General features: G+C 46.2%; 1 protein-coding gene across 1 annotated transcript in view; it reads right to left on the reverse strand.

Moving 5' to 3' along the window:
* Positions 1-12323: 12323 nt before the first annotated feature.
* Positions 12324-15522, reverse strand: part of LOC149431632 (PH domain leucine-rich repeat-containing protein phosphatase 2-like) — a 59165-nt gene continuing 55966 nt past the window's right edge. The window contains exon 19 of the mRNA XM_089665449.1: positions 12324-15037. Within this exon, the coding sequence (XP_089521575.1) occupies positions 13931-15037 (1107 nt within the window). The 3' untranslated portion in view covers positions 12324-13930. The remainder of the gene's footprint in view (positions 15038-15522) is intronic.

Raw genomic sequence — 15522 nt, forward strand, 5'->3', positions numbered from 1 at the left:
CTTGTGGCTGACCCCAGCAAACACATGGGCCTCGTGTACATGGGCCCTCCGAGGATCCCATTATCATCTATCATTACATCTCAGTGGTGGTCCCCGCCCAGGGAGATGGGGGCAGCTATTCTTTTTTGAATTTTTAGGCACTTCGAGCAGCTGATTTAAAGTGTTACTAAACCCCCAACAGTACAATCAGTCTGTAGATGCAGTAAAGCATTCTTGTTATACTCACTGTGGAACCTAAGGGGTTAATCCTCCACTTTGTGTAAAAAAGGCTGTTTGATCCTGTCTTTTCTGATCCTCCCCTTCTACCATCCCCCAATCCACCTGATAGAACAGAGCTCGAGGAGGCACTCTGCACATGCTCAGTTTGGTGTGTATTGCTAGAGGTTTTTTCTTTGGGAGGGTGTAGACCAATCAGCGCTGTCCAGGGGTCTTGCAGCCTCATAGGACAGTCAGAGATGAATGACACTTCCTCCTCCAAGAATAACCAGTGCTCTGCTGGACACTGATAGAAGTGAATGCTGGGTCCGCAGACATAGTGAACGCGGAGTCCGGGGAGAGCGGACGCAGTGAGCGCGAGGTCCGGGGAGAGCGGACGCACTGAACGCGGGGTCCGGGGATGGCGCGGATGCAGTGAACGCGGGGTCCGGGGGATGGCGCGGACGCATTGAACGCGGGGGACGGCGCGGACGCAGTGAATGCGGGGTCCGGGGACGGCGTGAATGCGGGGTCCGGGGAGGGCGGACGCAGTGAACGCGGGGTCCGGGGAGGGCGCGGACGCAGTGAACGCAGGGTCCGGGGAGAGCGGACGCAGTGAACGCGGGGTCTGGGGAGAGCGGACGCAGTGAACGCGGGGTGCGAGAAGAGAGAATATAGTAAACGCGGGGTGTGAGGAGAGAGAATATAGTAAATGCGGGGTCTGGGGAGAGTGGACATAGTGAACGCGGGGTCCGAGGAGAGAATATAGTGAATGCGGGGTCCGGGGACAACGGCTATAGTGAACGCGGGGTCCGAGGAGAGAATATAGTGAATGTTGGGTCACTATGACACTCGCGTGTTAAGGGGATCACAAGAGACTGATCTCACATCACATTAATGCTCCGTTCACATTAGCAGTTTTAGGAGTGTTTGCGCTTTTACAGTAGATGTAGAAAAAAGACGTTTGGAGCGTTTAGCTTTTTTTCTGCTGGAAAAACACTCCAAAAAAGCTCTACAAAAACAATTAGTTTTTACTTCACCTTTAAAAAATTTTTCTGAATAGGTGAACTGGCCCTTTAAATGCACACTAGTTATAGCAGAAAATTGTATCAAATTCTAACCGTAAAGCTCCCTTCCTGGCACCTATCCATGGCACCATGTGGTGCTACGCTGCCTTGTCGGTGCCGGGAAAGTCCTTTACCCCATCAACTGGATTGTACTAATTATTAAAGAACCGCTGTCAAACAAAGAAGACTTCTGATTGGTTGATAGGGACCACTGCACTGCACTCATAGCCTTTGGCCTCAGCAAATAATTGTCTCTAACTGCACTACATAGAAAAAAAAAAGGCAATAAAAATGAAAAGGAACACAACGTGCATCAGGTTCATTTTTAATTTAAACATAAATTAGGAATTTCAGAACGGAATAATCAGCATGGGCTCCTAGGAAGGGCAGCACGGGAATAACAATTCAGGGAACCTCTTGGGCGGGTTTGGTTTTTTTTTTTTTGTTTTTTTTATTTTCTAGACCAGCAAAGCCTAAAAATCAAAACTTGTACATATATACACATTTATTGCTTTTGCTAAAATAAAATGTACAAATAATGGCTTTAGAGGCTCTCACTTCTTTGGCTTCCCCGATGGGGCAGTGTCACAGCTGCTATGATTGGGTCATGGTCCAAGCACCGCCCCCGCGGAGCAGGCTTCTTCAGAGAACCATACTCCATTTCTTTTATGAGCAACCCGTCATCGAATGTTCATTGTTCATAGATTCAGCAGGGATCTGGATGCTTCGTAGCACAAAAAACAAACAAAAAAACAAAAAAACAACGTACATTGACACACGCTGCAGTGCATTGGGAAATTCAAGATTCAGTGCTACACGGAACATTGTGTTCTACACGGAACAGCTTTCACACGCCGTACAGAAATCCGCTTCCGTGTTACATGCAATAGGAAACCTCTCGCCGCATTTCTGGTACGTGGCCGCGAGCTCTCTCCAAACACGTGCGCGCCGATTTCAAGAGGACCTGTCCCCTTGTGACATAGCTTATTCATTTATCCATTGTGCAAAACAAGAAACTGCAGAATACATTTTTTTTGGTGATTTTTTTTTTACGTTTTTTTTAAACACGGCAAATAAAAGTTTTCCAAAGAATCAGCGACTGCATCTCCCGTACCGCCATCTTGATAAAGTGCGCACTTTCTTGCTTGGGAGGAGTAAAGCAAAGCTGCCTGGGAATTGTACGCATGCAAGACCGGAGCTACGCAGGCAGATCGCCACAGCTGGGCTACATCACTCCCCCCCCAGGGGCGGACTGACAACTCATGGGGCCCCCGGGCAATAGGGGATAATGGGGCCCCTGTGTCCTTGCCCAAACTCAAAAAAAGCCTATGAAAAAGGTACCAGGGGCATCTCATGGGGCCCCCTAGTTTCCAAATGGTCAGTCCGCCCCTGCTCCCCCCTCTCTTTATCTCTATAATATATGAGGGAGGAGTTCTGTAGTTCAGCAGGGAACAACTGGCCAGGGCTGATAGTGCTGACTGGGATGTCAGTGGTGCTCAGCTGAAGGAGCTCACTGGATTTCCAGGATTTTTAAGCGTTTTTAAAGGGTAACTCCACTTTTGCAGGGATAAAAAAATCGTATGAGGTATACAAATGCTACACAAGTCATATTGCAATTGCATGTCATCAAAAATCACCTTTCCTTTTCAAACTGCAGAGATGGAATTGTCTGTAAAATGCAATATGGCCGCCTGGAGGTGTTCTGGATACAGATGATATACAGAACGCACCCTCAGAAATGTCATCTCCTGTGTGATTGGCTCACTGATTTTCCCAGAAGTCCCCGGTCACACCAGGTGCGATTTGGCATGCGATTTGCATTCCATACGACTTTCAAATCGCATGCCAAGTCGCACGCTGATGGCCACAATTGCCGCAGTCATATCGGGGCAGTTCCACCTTGGTCAGAGCCACGCCGGTTTCTAAAGTAGTGCATGCGCTGCTTCGGGTGCGATTTTCAGACATCCGTTTCAAATATCTTGCAAATCGCACGTCAAATCGGCATGTCATTGGACTTTGAAATCACTAAGTCGCACAATTTCAAAGTCAGGATCGGTGTAATCGGGATGTAAGATACAAGTTGGATTTTTTACCCCCAAAAGGGAAATAAAGTCTAAAGGGATGCAGACCCCGACGCTTTCCTCAGAGCCCTGCAGGTGCAGCAGCTGATTGATCAGTATAGGGCTCCATAGTGTTTTAAGAACGCTGTGTAAAACGCGAGTCAGCATTTTTGCATTAGCGTCTAGCTGCATTTTTTCGTGTTTGCAGTTTTTAGCGGGTTTTTTTTTTTTTACCCAAAAATTCTTTTTTACCAATTTTTTTTTTTTTTTTACCAAAAAAAAAATTTTTTTTCACCTTTTTCACCCAAAAAACATTTTTACCCAAAACAATTGTACCCCCCTCAAAATGTTTTTTACTAAAATATTTTTTTTTTAACCCCAAAAAAGTTTTGGTTTTTTTTTTTGCTCAAAAAAAAGTCCAAAACCCCTGGTTTGCCGCGTTACAGCGCTGACTACAGCCAAAACGCTGACTACAGCCAATGTGTGCACAGAGACAGGAGAACATGCTGGGGAGGGTACTGGCTGTAGAAAAAAAAACCACCAAAAGCCAAAAACAGCCCCTGTAAAAAAAAAAAAAAACCTCCCGTGTGCACTAAAGTCGCTCACATTCACATTTAAAGTAACAAAAGGGAGGAATCTGCAACAAAGTTTCTCACAAATCTCTGCAATGAACACAGATCATCCAGAGGGGAATGTTTTTTGTATTTTTTTTCTCAACAACAGTGGAGTTACCCTTTAAGAGTTCATGGTGGGGAAATGTGTGAATATCGCAGAGATATAGGTCACATGATGCCAAGGCATACACTTCTACCACCCGAAGGAAGGTCCTTCAATAGGTCAGAGCAGGGGCAGACCGACCATTCGAGCACTCGGTCATTGCCCGAGGGCCCAGGGTCAGTAGGGGGCCCCATGAAATGCCCCTGGTACCTTTTATAGGCTTTTTTTGAGTGTGGGCAAGGAAACAGGGGCCCCATGATCCCCTATTGCCCGGGGGCCCCACGAGTTGTCAGTCCACCCTTGGGTCAGAGCTACTCAGAAGATATTTATCTGCTCTCTCCTGCACCTCAAATCACCAGCGATTAATTGCTGCAGCTGCTGATTGACTGCCAAAACGAATGCGACAATTGGCTGCCTATAAACAAAGCTAAACGAGTAGCATGCATGGGCATCTTGGACCGCTGGCGCCTAGTGTGGTCAGGTGACATTGATCCAGGGTACGTCACCCACTGCATAGGAGGCCCTTTGATCCGTCTTTTCGGTGATGATCTGCCACTGCTGAGATTTGGCTCCTGGTTGAGCTCTTGCTGCCTAATGAGGTAGCTCAAGCCTCATGCACAAAGGCGGATGGACATGTCTGTATGTAAACATTTTTGTAACGTTTGCATGCATACAAGTGTACAGCGCAAATGCGCACTCTTGGTTGCAGGACACTAGGCGGCTTGAGCTGCCTGCATCCTAGCAACGAAGGACACTAGTCGGTCAAGAGTCACCTGCATCCTAGCAACGAAGGATGCTAGTCAGTTAGAGCTGCCTGCATCCTAGCAGCAAAGGATGCTAGTCAGTCAGAGCCACCTGCATCCTAGCAAGAAGGACACAAGTCGGTAGGGAGTCACCTGCATCCTAGCAACGAAGGATGCTAGTCAGAGCTGCCTGCATCCTAGCAACAAAGGATACTAGTTGGTTAGAGCCACCTGCATCCTAGCAACGAAGGATGCTAGTCAGAGCTGCCTGCATCCCAGTAACAAAGGATGCTAGTTGGTTAGAGCCACCTGCATCCTAGCAACAAAGGATTCTAGTCAGAGGCACCTGCATCCTAGCAAAGAAGGATGCTAGTCGGTGAGAGCCACCTGCATCCTAGCAACAAAGGATTCTAGTCAGAGGCACCTGCATCCTAGCAACAAAGGATACAAGTTGGTTTGAGCCACCTGCATCCTAGCAATGAAGGTTGCTAATTTATTTGGAGCCATCTGCATCCTAGCAACAGACACTAGGCAGCTCGGGCTACCTGCTTCCTAGTTCCTTCTGCCTAGTGTTCTTTGTAGCAAGGAAACTGCCTAGTGACCTTTGTTGCTAGGATGCAGGCGGCCATCGCCGCATAGCGGGCTCTGTTCTTACAATGCATGCAAATATTACTAGCTAGCATCCTCCGTTGCTAGTACGCAGGCAGCTCTTAGAGCCCATAGAGAACATTTGTATGCATGCAAGCGTTAGAACAAGCATTTACGTGCATTACGGAAAAAGCACTGATACATTGCGGGGCCCTGAACACAGCTCTCAAGTACGGATCTAAACGCCAGAATGTATCATGTAGCTGTGTTCAGAGGAATGAATCCAATGTGAAAAGGGCCGTTGCTCTGCAAGAGGACCAATGGAAGGGGTGATGGGACAGGTGAACATAAAGACTCTTTTGTAGGTCTTTTAACCAAGTGATATTAAAGTGACAGTCAGCACTTCCATCTCCATACTGGGTTTATAGTTTTTTTTCATAAGGTCCCAACAAAGGCCCTCAAAGTTTGCCGAAAGTTGTGTCAAAGCTTGCCGAAAGTTGTGTCAAAGCTTGCCGAAAGTTGTGTCAAAGCTTGCCGAAAGTTGTGTCAAAGCTTGCCGAAAGTTGTGTCAAAGCTTGCCGAACGTTGTGTCAAAGCTTGCCGAAAGTTGGGCAAAGCTTGCCGAAAGTTGGGCAAAGCTTGCCGAACGTTGTGTCAAAGCTTGCCGAACGTTGTGTCAAAGCTTGCCGAACGTTGTGTCAAAGCTTGCCGAACGTTGTGTCAAAGCTTGCCGAACGTTGTGTCAAAGCTTGCCGAAAGTTGTGTCAAAGCTTGCCGAAAGTTGTGCCAAAGCTTGCCGAAAGTTGTGCCAAAGCTTGCCGTACACAGTAGGCTCTTAAACAAGCTGAGACCCGTGTGTACAAAACCTAAAAGGCTCTAACAGGAGACCAAATGTCTGCATATATGAAATATTTGGCAAGTAAAGTACAAGTATACAAAATATTTCATCCCTTCTATCAAACTGGTTGCGTAAAAGATATGTTAAATCAGAAAACCTTGGAAAACAAAAGAAAACTACCCTGAATGACTGGATGCACCAAGAATATCGCATTGGAGGTACGCTAGATGGCCAAAGGTTTGTAAACACCTGAACCTCAAGCCTATGTGAGCTTGTTGGACTTTCCATTACAAAACTATGAGCATTAATATAGTAAGAGTCCTCCAGCCAACCCCTTTTTCCAAAGATGTTCAGTAGGGTTGAGGTGAAGGCTCTGCACGGGACGCTCGAGGTCCTCCACACCACAAGGGGGAATAGCACTTAATGCAACAGCATACAAAAACATTTTAGAAAATGAACAGTGCACTTGGTTGGAAACACCTAACCCAACAATTCGGAGGGATGTTCACAAACTCTTTGCCTTCGAGGTCACTGTGTGACGGTTGAGTTCCACAAACGTTTGGCATTACAGTGTACACCCCAACTGTCCATGTTTTGAAAGCCAAATCCATTATATAGAAAATAGGATTCTATGGGGGTTGTTTTTACAACCCAGGACAACCAAATATGGTAGCGCACAAATGGCCCGAAGGGTAGCGTCAAGAATTCGGGGGGGGGGGGTCAACGTGGGCAAGCGCACCAGGTCAGCCAGCTGTAAAATTCTACACATCGCACTCCACAGGCAAATCGCAATTCAAACCAGGCCAATCAGCATTCAGTGTTCGCTTATAGCTATGGGACACAAAACAAGTATGCAGGTCAAGAGTTTCAACTTTCCCTATCTGCACGCTTGTTCTCAAAGTATTGATGCAAACAGATCAGCATGACCACTAGACTACTATCACTCCCAAATGTGGGCGTGGCTCCGTACATTGTCAGGTACAGGTTTCCTTAAAATCAAAACCTGGGCGAGTTAGTTTAATAAAAAAATAAAGCATTATTAAGAGAATTTACGTTTAGTGAATGTCACCTGACAAAACCATCAGTAGATGGAGATATATAGGCAGCTAAAGTCACATGCAGATCTCAACTAATCTGGTAAAATGTAAGGACATTGCCAGGTTTTCTTACCGGTGAGCAGGGATAAGCTCAGGCATGTTCCGGATTCCACTCCAAACCTGCCTGAGTGATCCTGCCAGAAGCTGTCCAATCATAAGTGGTCAAAATATTCCCCCACCACGCAGAAACATGAATACAAGGGGCATGTTTAGATGAGGCTGCAGCCGTTTATGATTGGACAGTACAGTGACAGCTTCCTGGCAGGATTGCCCAAGGGGGTTCGGACTAGGATCCCTACAGGTGAAGCTAGCTATCACAGTAAAGGACCAATATAGAGGTTCAGGAAGGCAACCAAGCTTGAGTTAACCGGAGGGCCAAGATCTACATAGTGCTTCAGGAGGGCAACCAAGCTTGAGTTTAACAGGAGGGTCAGGATCTACATAGAACTTCAGGGGGGAAACTAAGCTTAATTGGAGGGCCAAGATCTACATAAAGAAAATCAGGAAGGGAACCAAGCTTGAGATAAATAGGAGGGCCAAGATCTACACAGAACCTCAGGAAGGGAACCAAGCTGGAGTTGAATAGGAGAGCCAAGATCTACACAGAACTTCAGGAGGGGAACCAAGCTTGAGATTAACAGAAGGGCCAAGATCCACATAGAACTTCAGGAGGGGAACCAAGCTTAACAGGAGGGCCAAGATCAACACAGAACTTCAGGAGGGGAACCAAGCTTAACAGGAGGGTCAAGATCTACACAGAGTATCAGAAAGGGAACCAAGCACAAGTTGAATAGGAGGGCCAAGATCTACACAGAACCTTAGGATGGCTACCAAGCTTGAGTTGAATAGAAGAGCCAAGATCTACACAGAACTTCAGGAGGGGAACCAAGCTTGAGATTACCAGGAGGGACAAGATCCACACAGAACGTCAGGAGGGGAACGAAGCTTGAGATTAACAGGAGGGCCAAGATCCACACAGAACTTCAGGAGGGGAACCAAGTTTGAGATTAACAGGAGGGCCAAGATCCACACAGAACTTCAGGAGGGGAACCAAGCTTAACAGAAGGGCCAAGATCTACACAGAACCTCAGGAAGGGTACCAAGCTTGAGTTGAATAGGAAAGCCAAGATCAACACAGAACTTCAGGAAAGAAACCAAGCTTGAGATTAACAGGAGGGCCAAGATCCACACAGAACTTCAGGAGGGGAACCAAGCTTAACAGAAGGGCCAAGATCTACACAGAACCTCAGGACGGGTACCAAGCTTGAGTTGAATAGGAAAGCCAAGATCAACACAGAACTTCAGGAGGGAAACCAAGCTTGAGATTAACAGGAGGGCCAAGATCCACACAGAACTTCAGGAGGGGAACCAAGCTTAACAGAAGGGCCAAGATCTACACAGAACCTCAGGAAGGGTACCAAGCTTGAGTTGAATAGGAAAGCCAAGATCGACACAGAACTTCAGGAGGGAAACCAAGCTTGAGATTACCAGGAGGGCCAAGATCCACACGGAACTTCAGGAGGGGAAATAAGCTTGAGATTAAAAGAAGGGACGAGATTCAGACAGAACTTCAGGAGGGGAAACAAGCTTGAGTTTAACAGGAGGGCAAAGATCTACACAGAACTTCAGGAGGGGAAACAAGCTTGAGTTTAACAGGAGGGCAAAGATCTACACAGAACTTCAGGAGGGGAACCAAGCTTGAGATTATCAGGAGGTCCATGATCTACACAGAACTTCAGCTGCTTAGATCTCGACATCTACAGATCATTTTTTACATGTGATTTTGCTGAAGGGGACTTTTGCTGATGTATTTTTTGTAATATGCTCAGCTTTTATTGCCCAAGATAAAGTCAGATTTTCATTTTTAAAGCTTGGTCATGATGCGGTCTTTCCATGCCTTGCTTGTAAGAGTCACTTTCGTCCCATTGACAGGTCAACTGATAACACACTATACCTAAAACTGCTACGCTAACCCACCCCACTACTCACACAGACCAGCAGTCCACTCATTGTACAACATTCACCCCCCCCCCACCAAGTATCTGTGCATAAATCTGAAATTGTACATGAAAAGAAAAGCCGATTATAGTCCAAGTGATCAGCAGAGACAGCCATACATATCGAGCATTTAGTGCAGCTTGGACAAATTCATAGCAATATCACCAACGGAGAAGGCCCCGTCCACGGCAAAGGTTTCCGCTTACATCATCTGACTCTTTGCCGTCTTCGGGCAACGACAGGAAAAAGTGCATCTAGAGCTAAAAAGACCTCGTTACCTTTTCTTCTGAAGTGTTCTGGGTCAAGGAAAGAAGAGTTGACCTCTTTCTCCACAAATCCTTTTTGATAATTTATCTTTTGTCAAGTTTGTGACTCCTCCCCCAACAGAACTTTAAAAACTATCTTCAGGTAAAACAGATATTCATACAATTCAAACACTTTAGAAAGTAACGCTCGTATCGATCGTTACAGCTTCACCAGGAATGTACACAGAAGCCAAACCTTTGAATGTTCTCGGCTGTTGCGATACGGTTTTCCCCGTTTGCTGCCTTTACAATAATGGGGGGGGGAAAAAAATAAAATTCATTTAAAAGTGCTTAAGAGATAAGCGGCTTTGATGCAGCAGATCACTAACGTCTCTGTTCTCTTAGAGAAAATAATCGAGGCGAGCGCCTCGGTCAACGTGAACCTTTGAAAAGTTTATGAAATGTCCCTTGTTCGTAGCTTATTAAGAAGCCCCCAAAAAGGGGGGAGCTTAGGTCAACCATGCTTGGTCACATCCGCCCTTCTGCTCAACCACTGCCTTCTGAGGTCCTCCACCAATTTAGGGTTTAGCAATCACGGCCAAGTCAAATTGTGAAGCACTGACTTCTGGGAATTCAAATTTGAACAGCCCAGTGCTTTAGGCGTTGGGTGACTTGGGAAAGTGCAGGATTCCAATGTGTCGGCCCGTTTTGGCTTGATCAGTGTTGATTGAAGTGGAAGTGATCGTTCACGACCAACTTCTGGATCTTGGGTGAACAGAACCAACTGCGATATCATATTTCTGGGACATTTAGTGTTGGGAACACGGCTGTCCCAGACTGTGGCAAAGGGACCTCAAAAATCCAGGCCTGGCAGTGATATGTGGAAATGATCCTTTCGGACAAGTTACTGCCGTCGCCACCCTACGTGTTCAAGATGTTCCTACGGAGAATCCACCAGAGGATGCGAGGTAAGAAATACTGTATTATGCACCCTCTAGTGCAGGGGTCTCAGAACTTTTTCAGCAAAGGGCCTGTTTAGACTTTAGGGGGGGGGCCGGATTCTGACCGATGGAAGTAGAAAATGTCCTGGCATCAGTGGGAGTAAACAACGCCTCAGCCTTGGTGGTTGGTGGGAGTAAAAATATTACCCGTGGTCAGTAGGGGGAGGAATTGTGCTCCATCATTGGTACCAGTGGGAATAATAGTGCCCGAGGGGCCAGATAAAGAGCAAGCAAAGGACTGCATGTGGCCCATGGGCCGCAGTTTGGAGATCCCTGCTCTAGCAAAGACCAATAACAGGAGACCTTCCAGTTCAGGTTGTGCACCAAACTAAGCTCTGGTAGAGGTCCAAACCTGACCCAACTCCCAGAACGAAGGAATTCGTTATTTTTACATTTTGTTTCCAAAGCCAAATTTGTTTTTGTTTTTTTTTTAGTTTTGGATAAGAGTAGGGAAGAGTTTGACCCTCTTGCTGCCTTTGATTGATGTCCATGTCCCCCCTGTGAAGATTTACTCTCTCTATTCGTCTTGGTGATCATTGCCACTGAGAATAAAAAGGAAGATTCAAAAACTTTCCTTTCACATCCTGTTGTGTCTACAGGATAGGAAGTTAAAGTGGTTGTAAACCTCAGACATGAAATATGAACAAAGCACACCCCTCTATAGTGTGTACTTGTCTCAGTCCAGAGCACTGTCATTTCTGTCTGCTCCATCCATTCTATGCTATCTGCACCAGTTGTTTCTGAAAGATTTTCCTGACACCAAGAGATAAAATGGTGACAGGGGAGGGAGCTCCAGCACACAGCCAGTGATTGATCGCCTCAGCTCTATTCCTGTGTGAAGGGGGTATGTCCGTTTCCTCCAATCAGCTCTCACTGAGCTCTGCAGAGTGTAAATTCAGCTCCCCACCCCCCTGCTTTGTGAAAGCTCAAACACGCTGTATAAATTGGAGGGCTGTAGAGCAGAGAAGACTGCAGATAAAGAGGTACAAATTATGTAGGCAGATTTGATTCTCTGTGTATCATCTGAGGCCGGTCACTTCACTGGGGATATGGAAGGGTTTACAACCACTTTACGGTAAATCTCTCCAATGGGACATAAAAAACAGGCAGTGGATTTAAAGTGCATTTTCACCTTTCAAGTCAAATTTCAGAGCCTCCTTAGTATGTTTGTTTCATGTTCCCATTCACACAACATACCGAAAAAATATATTTCTAGTCGTCTCTTTAAAGCACTGGGGGGCCTTTTTTTTTTTTTAGGTGCATTAACATACACTGTCCTACCCAAGCCTGGAGATCAAAAAGTCACTCTAAAGGTTTGTTTTTTTTTTTTAAGAAAAAACAACAAAACATGTCTATATTTACCTGCTCTGTGTAATGGTTTTGCACAGAGCAGCCCAGATCCTCCTCTTCTTGGGTCCCCCGCTGTTGCTCCTGGGCCCTTCCTCCTGTTGGGTGCCCCCAAAGCAAGCAGCTTGCTATGGGGGCACTGGTTGCTCCGTGTGTCCATTGACACACAGAGCCACGACTCAGCCCCACCCCCTCTCTCTTGTCATTGGCTGTGATTGACAGCAGTGGGCACCAACGGCTCCCGCTTCCGTCTCAGCCAATGAGAAGAGGGAGTGCAGGGATAGCCAAGACTCCAGTGCACATCACCGGATCAAGAGGGGGGCTTAGGTGAGTATTTCGGGAGGCTGAGGATGCTGCACAAAGAAGATTTATTATTTACACATTATTTATTCTTTAAAAAAAAAAAAAGATTAAAGTGGTTCTAAAAGCTCATAATTAACCGAATCTGCGCTGTCATTATCAGCTGTAAAGTTGATGAATCTGTGCTGGCAGATTTCATTATCAGCTGTAAAGTCGACGAATCTGTGCTGGCAGATTTCATTATCAGCTGTAAAGCTGACCAATCTATGCTGGCAGATTTCATTATCAGCTGTAAAGTTGACGCATCTGTGCTGGCAGATTTCATTATCAGTTGTAAAGTTGACGAATCTGTACTGGCAGATTCATTATCAGCTGTAAAGCTGACCAATCCATGCTGGCAGATTTCATTATCAGCTGCAAAGTTGACGAATCTGTGCTGGCAGATTCATTATCAGCTGTAAAGCTGACCAATCCATGCTGGCAGATTTCATTATCAGCTGCAAAGTTGACGAATCTGTGCTGGCAGATTTCATTATCAGCTGTAAAGCTGACGAATCTGTGCTGGCAGATTTCATTATCAGCTGTAAAGCCGACAAATCTGTGCTGGCAGATTTAATTATCAGCTGTAAAGCTGACCAATCTATGCTGGCAGATTTCATTATCAGCTGTAAAGTTGACGAATCTGTGCTGGCAGATTTCATTACCAGCTGTAAAGTCGACGTACACATTATTTATTCTTAGTTTTACTGAGATAATGTGCAAGGTTGGTGCGCTCTCTTTTTGTTTCACTTGACAGTATTGGTCGGGCTTCCCCAGCCTTGTTCTAGAGCTGCACAACCTTCCATGCATTGGTGGTCACAATTTCTCAAACTTTGCCAATGTTCCCTTCCACCCCTATTCTGAGTCCTAGAGCGCAGGAGGTGATGTTTCTGCTATTTTTAAATATTCTTTTTAAGCTCTGCTTTGTGAATGGGGACATGTAACAGATATAATGCAGGTGCAATCCCAATTCGGCTTCAAAAGTGGAAATACAATTAACCGTACCCCACTCTATCCAAAATAAAGGAAACATTTTGGCTTTGGATATACTTCACATCCAGATGCTATGGAGAGGCCGTTGGACATTTCCTTTGAGTTTCAGAGCACGGATATAACTTATTTGGTCTAAAGGAACAATTTGTCCGAATGTGTTTCTGGAAGAGGCTAAAAATATAACAAAAATCAGAAGACCTAAGACGATGGGTCCCCTTTAAGAACCATCTTCCTATAATACACCAGTGAAGGCAAAAGGGCTTCAGGACGCATCCCAAGGACCAAGCCATGGTTGAGGGTGTCATCGCTTCAGCAGAGATCCACTTAGTTCAAAATATAAATATTTGGATTTGATTCACATTTGTTCATTGGCTCAACAACCAGGAATTTAAAACGCGTTAATAAATTAAATGCACAAAAAATAAAAAGCTAAACAAAACATTTGGTGTTAAAAGGGTGGTGGGTGGGGGAGGGGAGGTGGATTTGAGAGGTATGCTGTGATTGGCAGATCCCTCAACCATGTAAAGGTTAAATGAGCGTTTTCATCGTTTCACAGAAAAAAAAAAGTCGCACCTTTCTTAACAAAAGGTTCAGTAGTAAGAACGTGTTTTTTTGTTGTTTGTTCAAACTGGCAATATTTAGGTTGTAAAATGTGCAATTTGTGGGATCACGTAGACAACTGATCCTGGGGTTTCCGTGATGTCACAAGGCAGTGTCGAACTCCTCGGGGGCGTGGACTCTGTCTTCTGCTGCAGATTCCAGATCGTTCAGCTGCTCCCTCACCTCATTTTCCAAGTGTGGAGGAACCACAAACTGGTCCTCGGGTTCCAGCTGGGAAGGAGCAGAAAAATAGCCAGTTTTTCTCTTTGGAGCTTCAGAAGCGACCTCGATGAGGTTAAGCATTTCTTCGAGCGGCACCACAGAGCCGTTGGAGTGCTTCTTCTTATATAAACTCAGCCCAGACATCGAGGAAGGCAGTTCGTCCTTCTCTTGGCTCGGGTTGTGGTTTATGGTGTTTTGTTGCAGGATCTGCATGGAAATTCCACAACCGTCCTCCTCTAGGCTCTGGAAAGTGCCGATACCTGAAGGTTCTGGGGAATGTTGCCTGCTGCAGTGAATGTCCACCTCCACCTCCAGCCGGCTGCCCATAATGAGGCCTTCGGCCTGCAGCTCATCGTCACTGTCTAGGCCGTTCTCGGACTGGTTGCTGGAGAAGGTAGCGCAAGATGGCTGCCGCTGAAAAGTGCTGGCGGAGGGAACGGGGTGCAAGCTGCACCTCCGCTCGGGACGTAGGATGAGACCTCCTTCTAGGCTGGCTATGGCGTGCTCATCTGAAGCTGTAGATCCAACTTCACTACTCACCTCCGACACGGACATTTCGCTGCTGAATTCAGAGGCGATGCCGCTGCTGGAGGACGGCGTGACCGAGTCGGGGGACTCTTTTGTCGTCACTGCGGAGGATAAACCGGACGGATTAGGCAACGTCAACGTGTGCATCTCACAAGTGCAGGTGTCTTCTCCGATGTTGAGACACACCACCAAGGCGGCTACGTTGTCCTGGCAGCCATAGCTTTGCGCCAAAGTACAGAGCTTCTTGGCGGCAGCCAGAGGATCGGGAAGGTGGCGGACGGTTTGGACGGCCTCTGTTGCTGGTACGTATTCCCACAGTGCTTTGCTCCCCAGGATTAGCATTTCATCCTGCACAGTCAGTGGGAGCGTGGTGATATGAGGGTCAGGGAGCACCCACGGATGTAGATAGGTGCAGCCCAGCAGACGGGTACAGCAGGTGACACCATTCACCTTGTTGTCCTGCAAGACAAGAACAGGTAAAAGGGCGGGTAAGCGGAGGGAAGAAATAATCGTCTCTTATACATGAGAACCAAATTCCTAATCTGATGTCTTCAGATCGTGAAATGAAGGAAATGTCTACAAAGTATCAATCTCAAGGTTCAAGAAATTCATCTCCTTTTAAAAAAATTAAGGCATATTATAAGTTAAAATGTTTTTAAAGGTTCATTTTTTATTTTTTGAAAATAAACACCTGGAGCACCTGAATTCAGTGATTTGGAGGGGATTGGAACACCCGAATCCAGTGATTTGGAGGGGATTGGAACACCCGAATCCAGTGATTTGGAGGGGATTGGAACACCCGAATCCAGTGATTTGGAGGGGATTGGAACACCCGAATCCAGTGATTTGGAGGGGATTGGAACACCCGAATCCAGTGATTTGGAGGGGATTGGAACACCCGAATCCAGTGATTTGGAGGGGATTGGAACACCCGAATCCAGTGA

Source organism: Staurois parvus, unplaced genomic scaffold, assembly GCF_062004578.1.
Source record: "Staurois parvus isolate SC_StPar_1 unplaced genomic scaffold, SC_StPar_1.0 ptg002195l, whole genome shotgun sequence".
NCBI classification, from domain to species: domain Eukaryota; kingdom Metazoa; phylum Chordata; class Amphibia; order Anura; family Ranidae; genus Staurois; species Staurois parvus.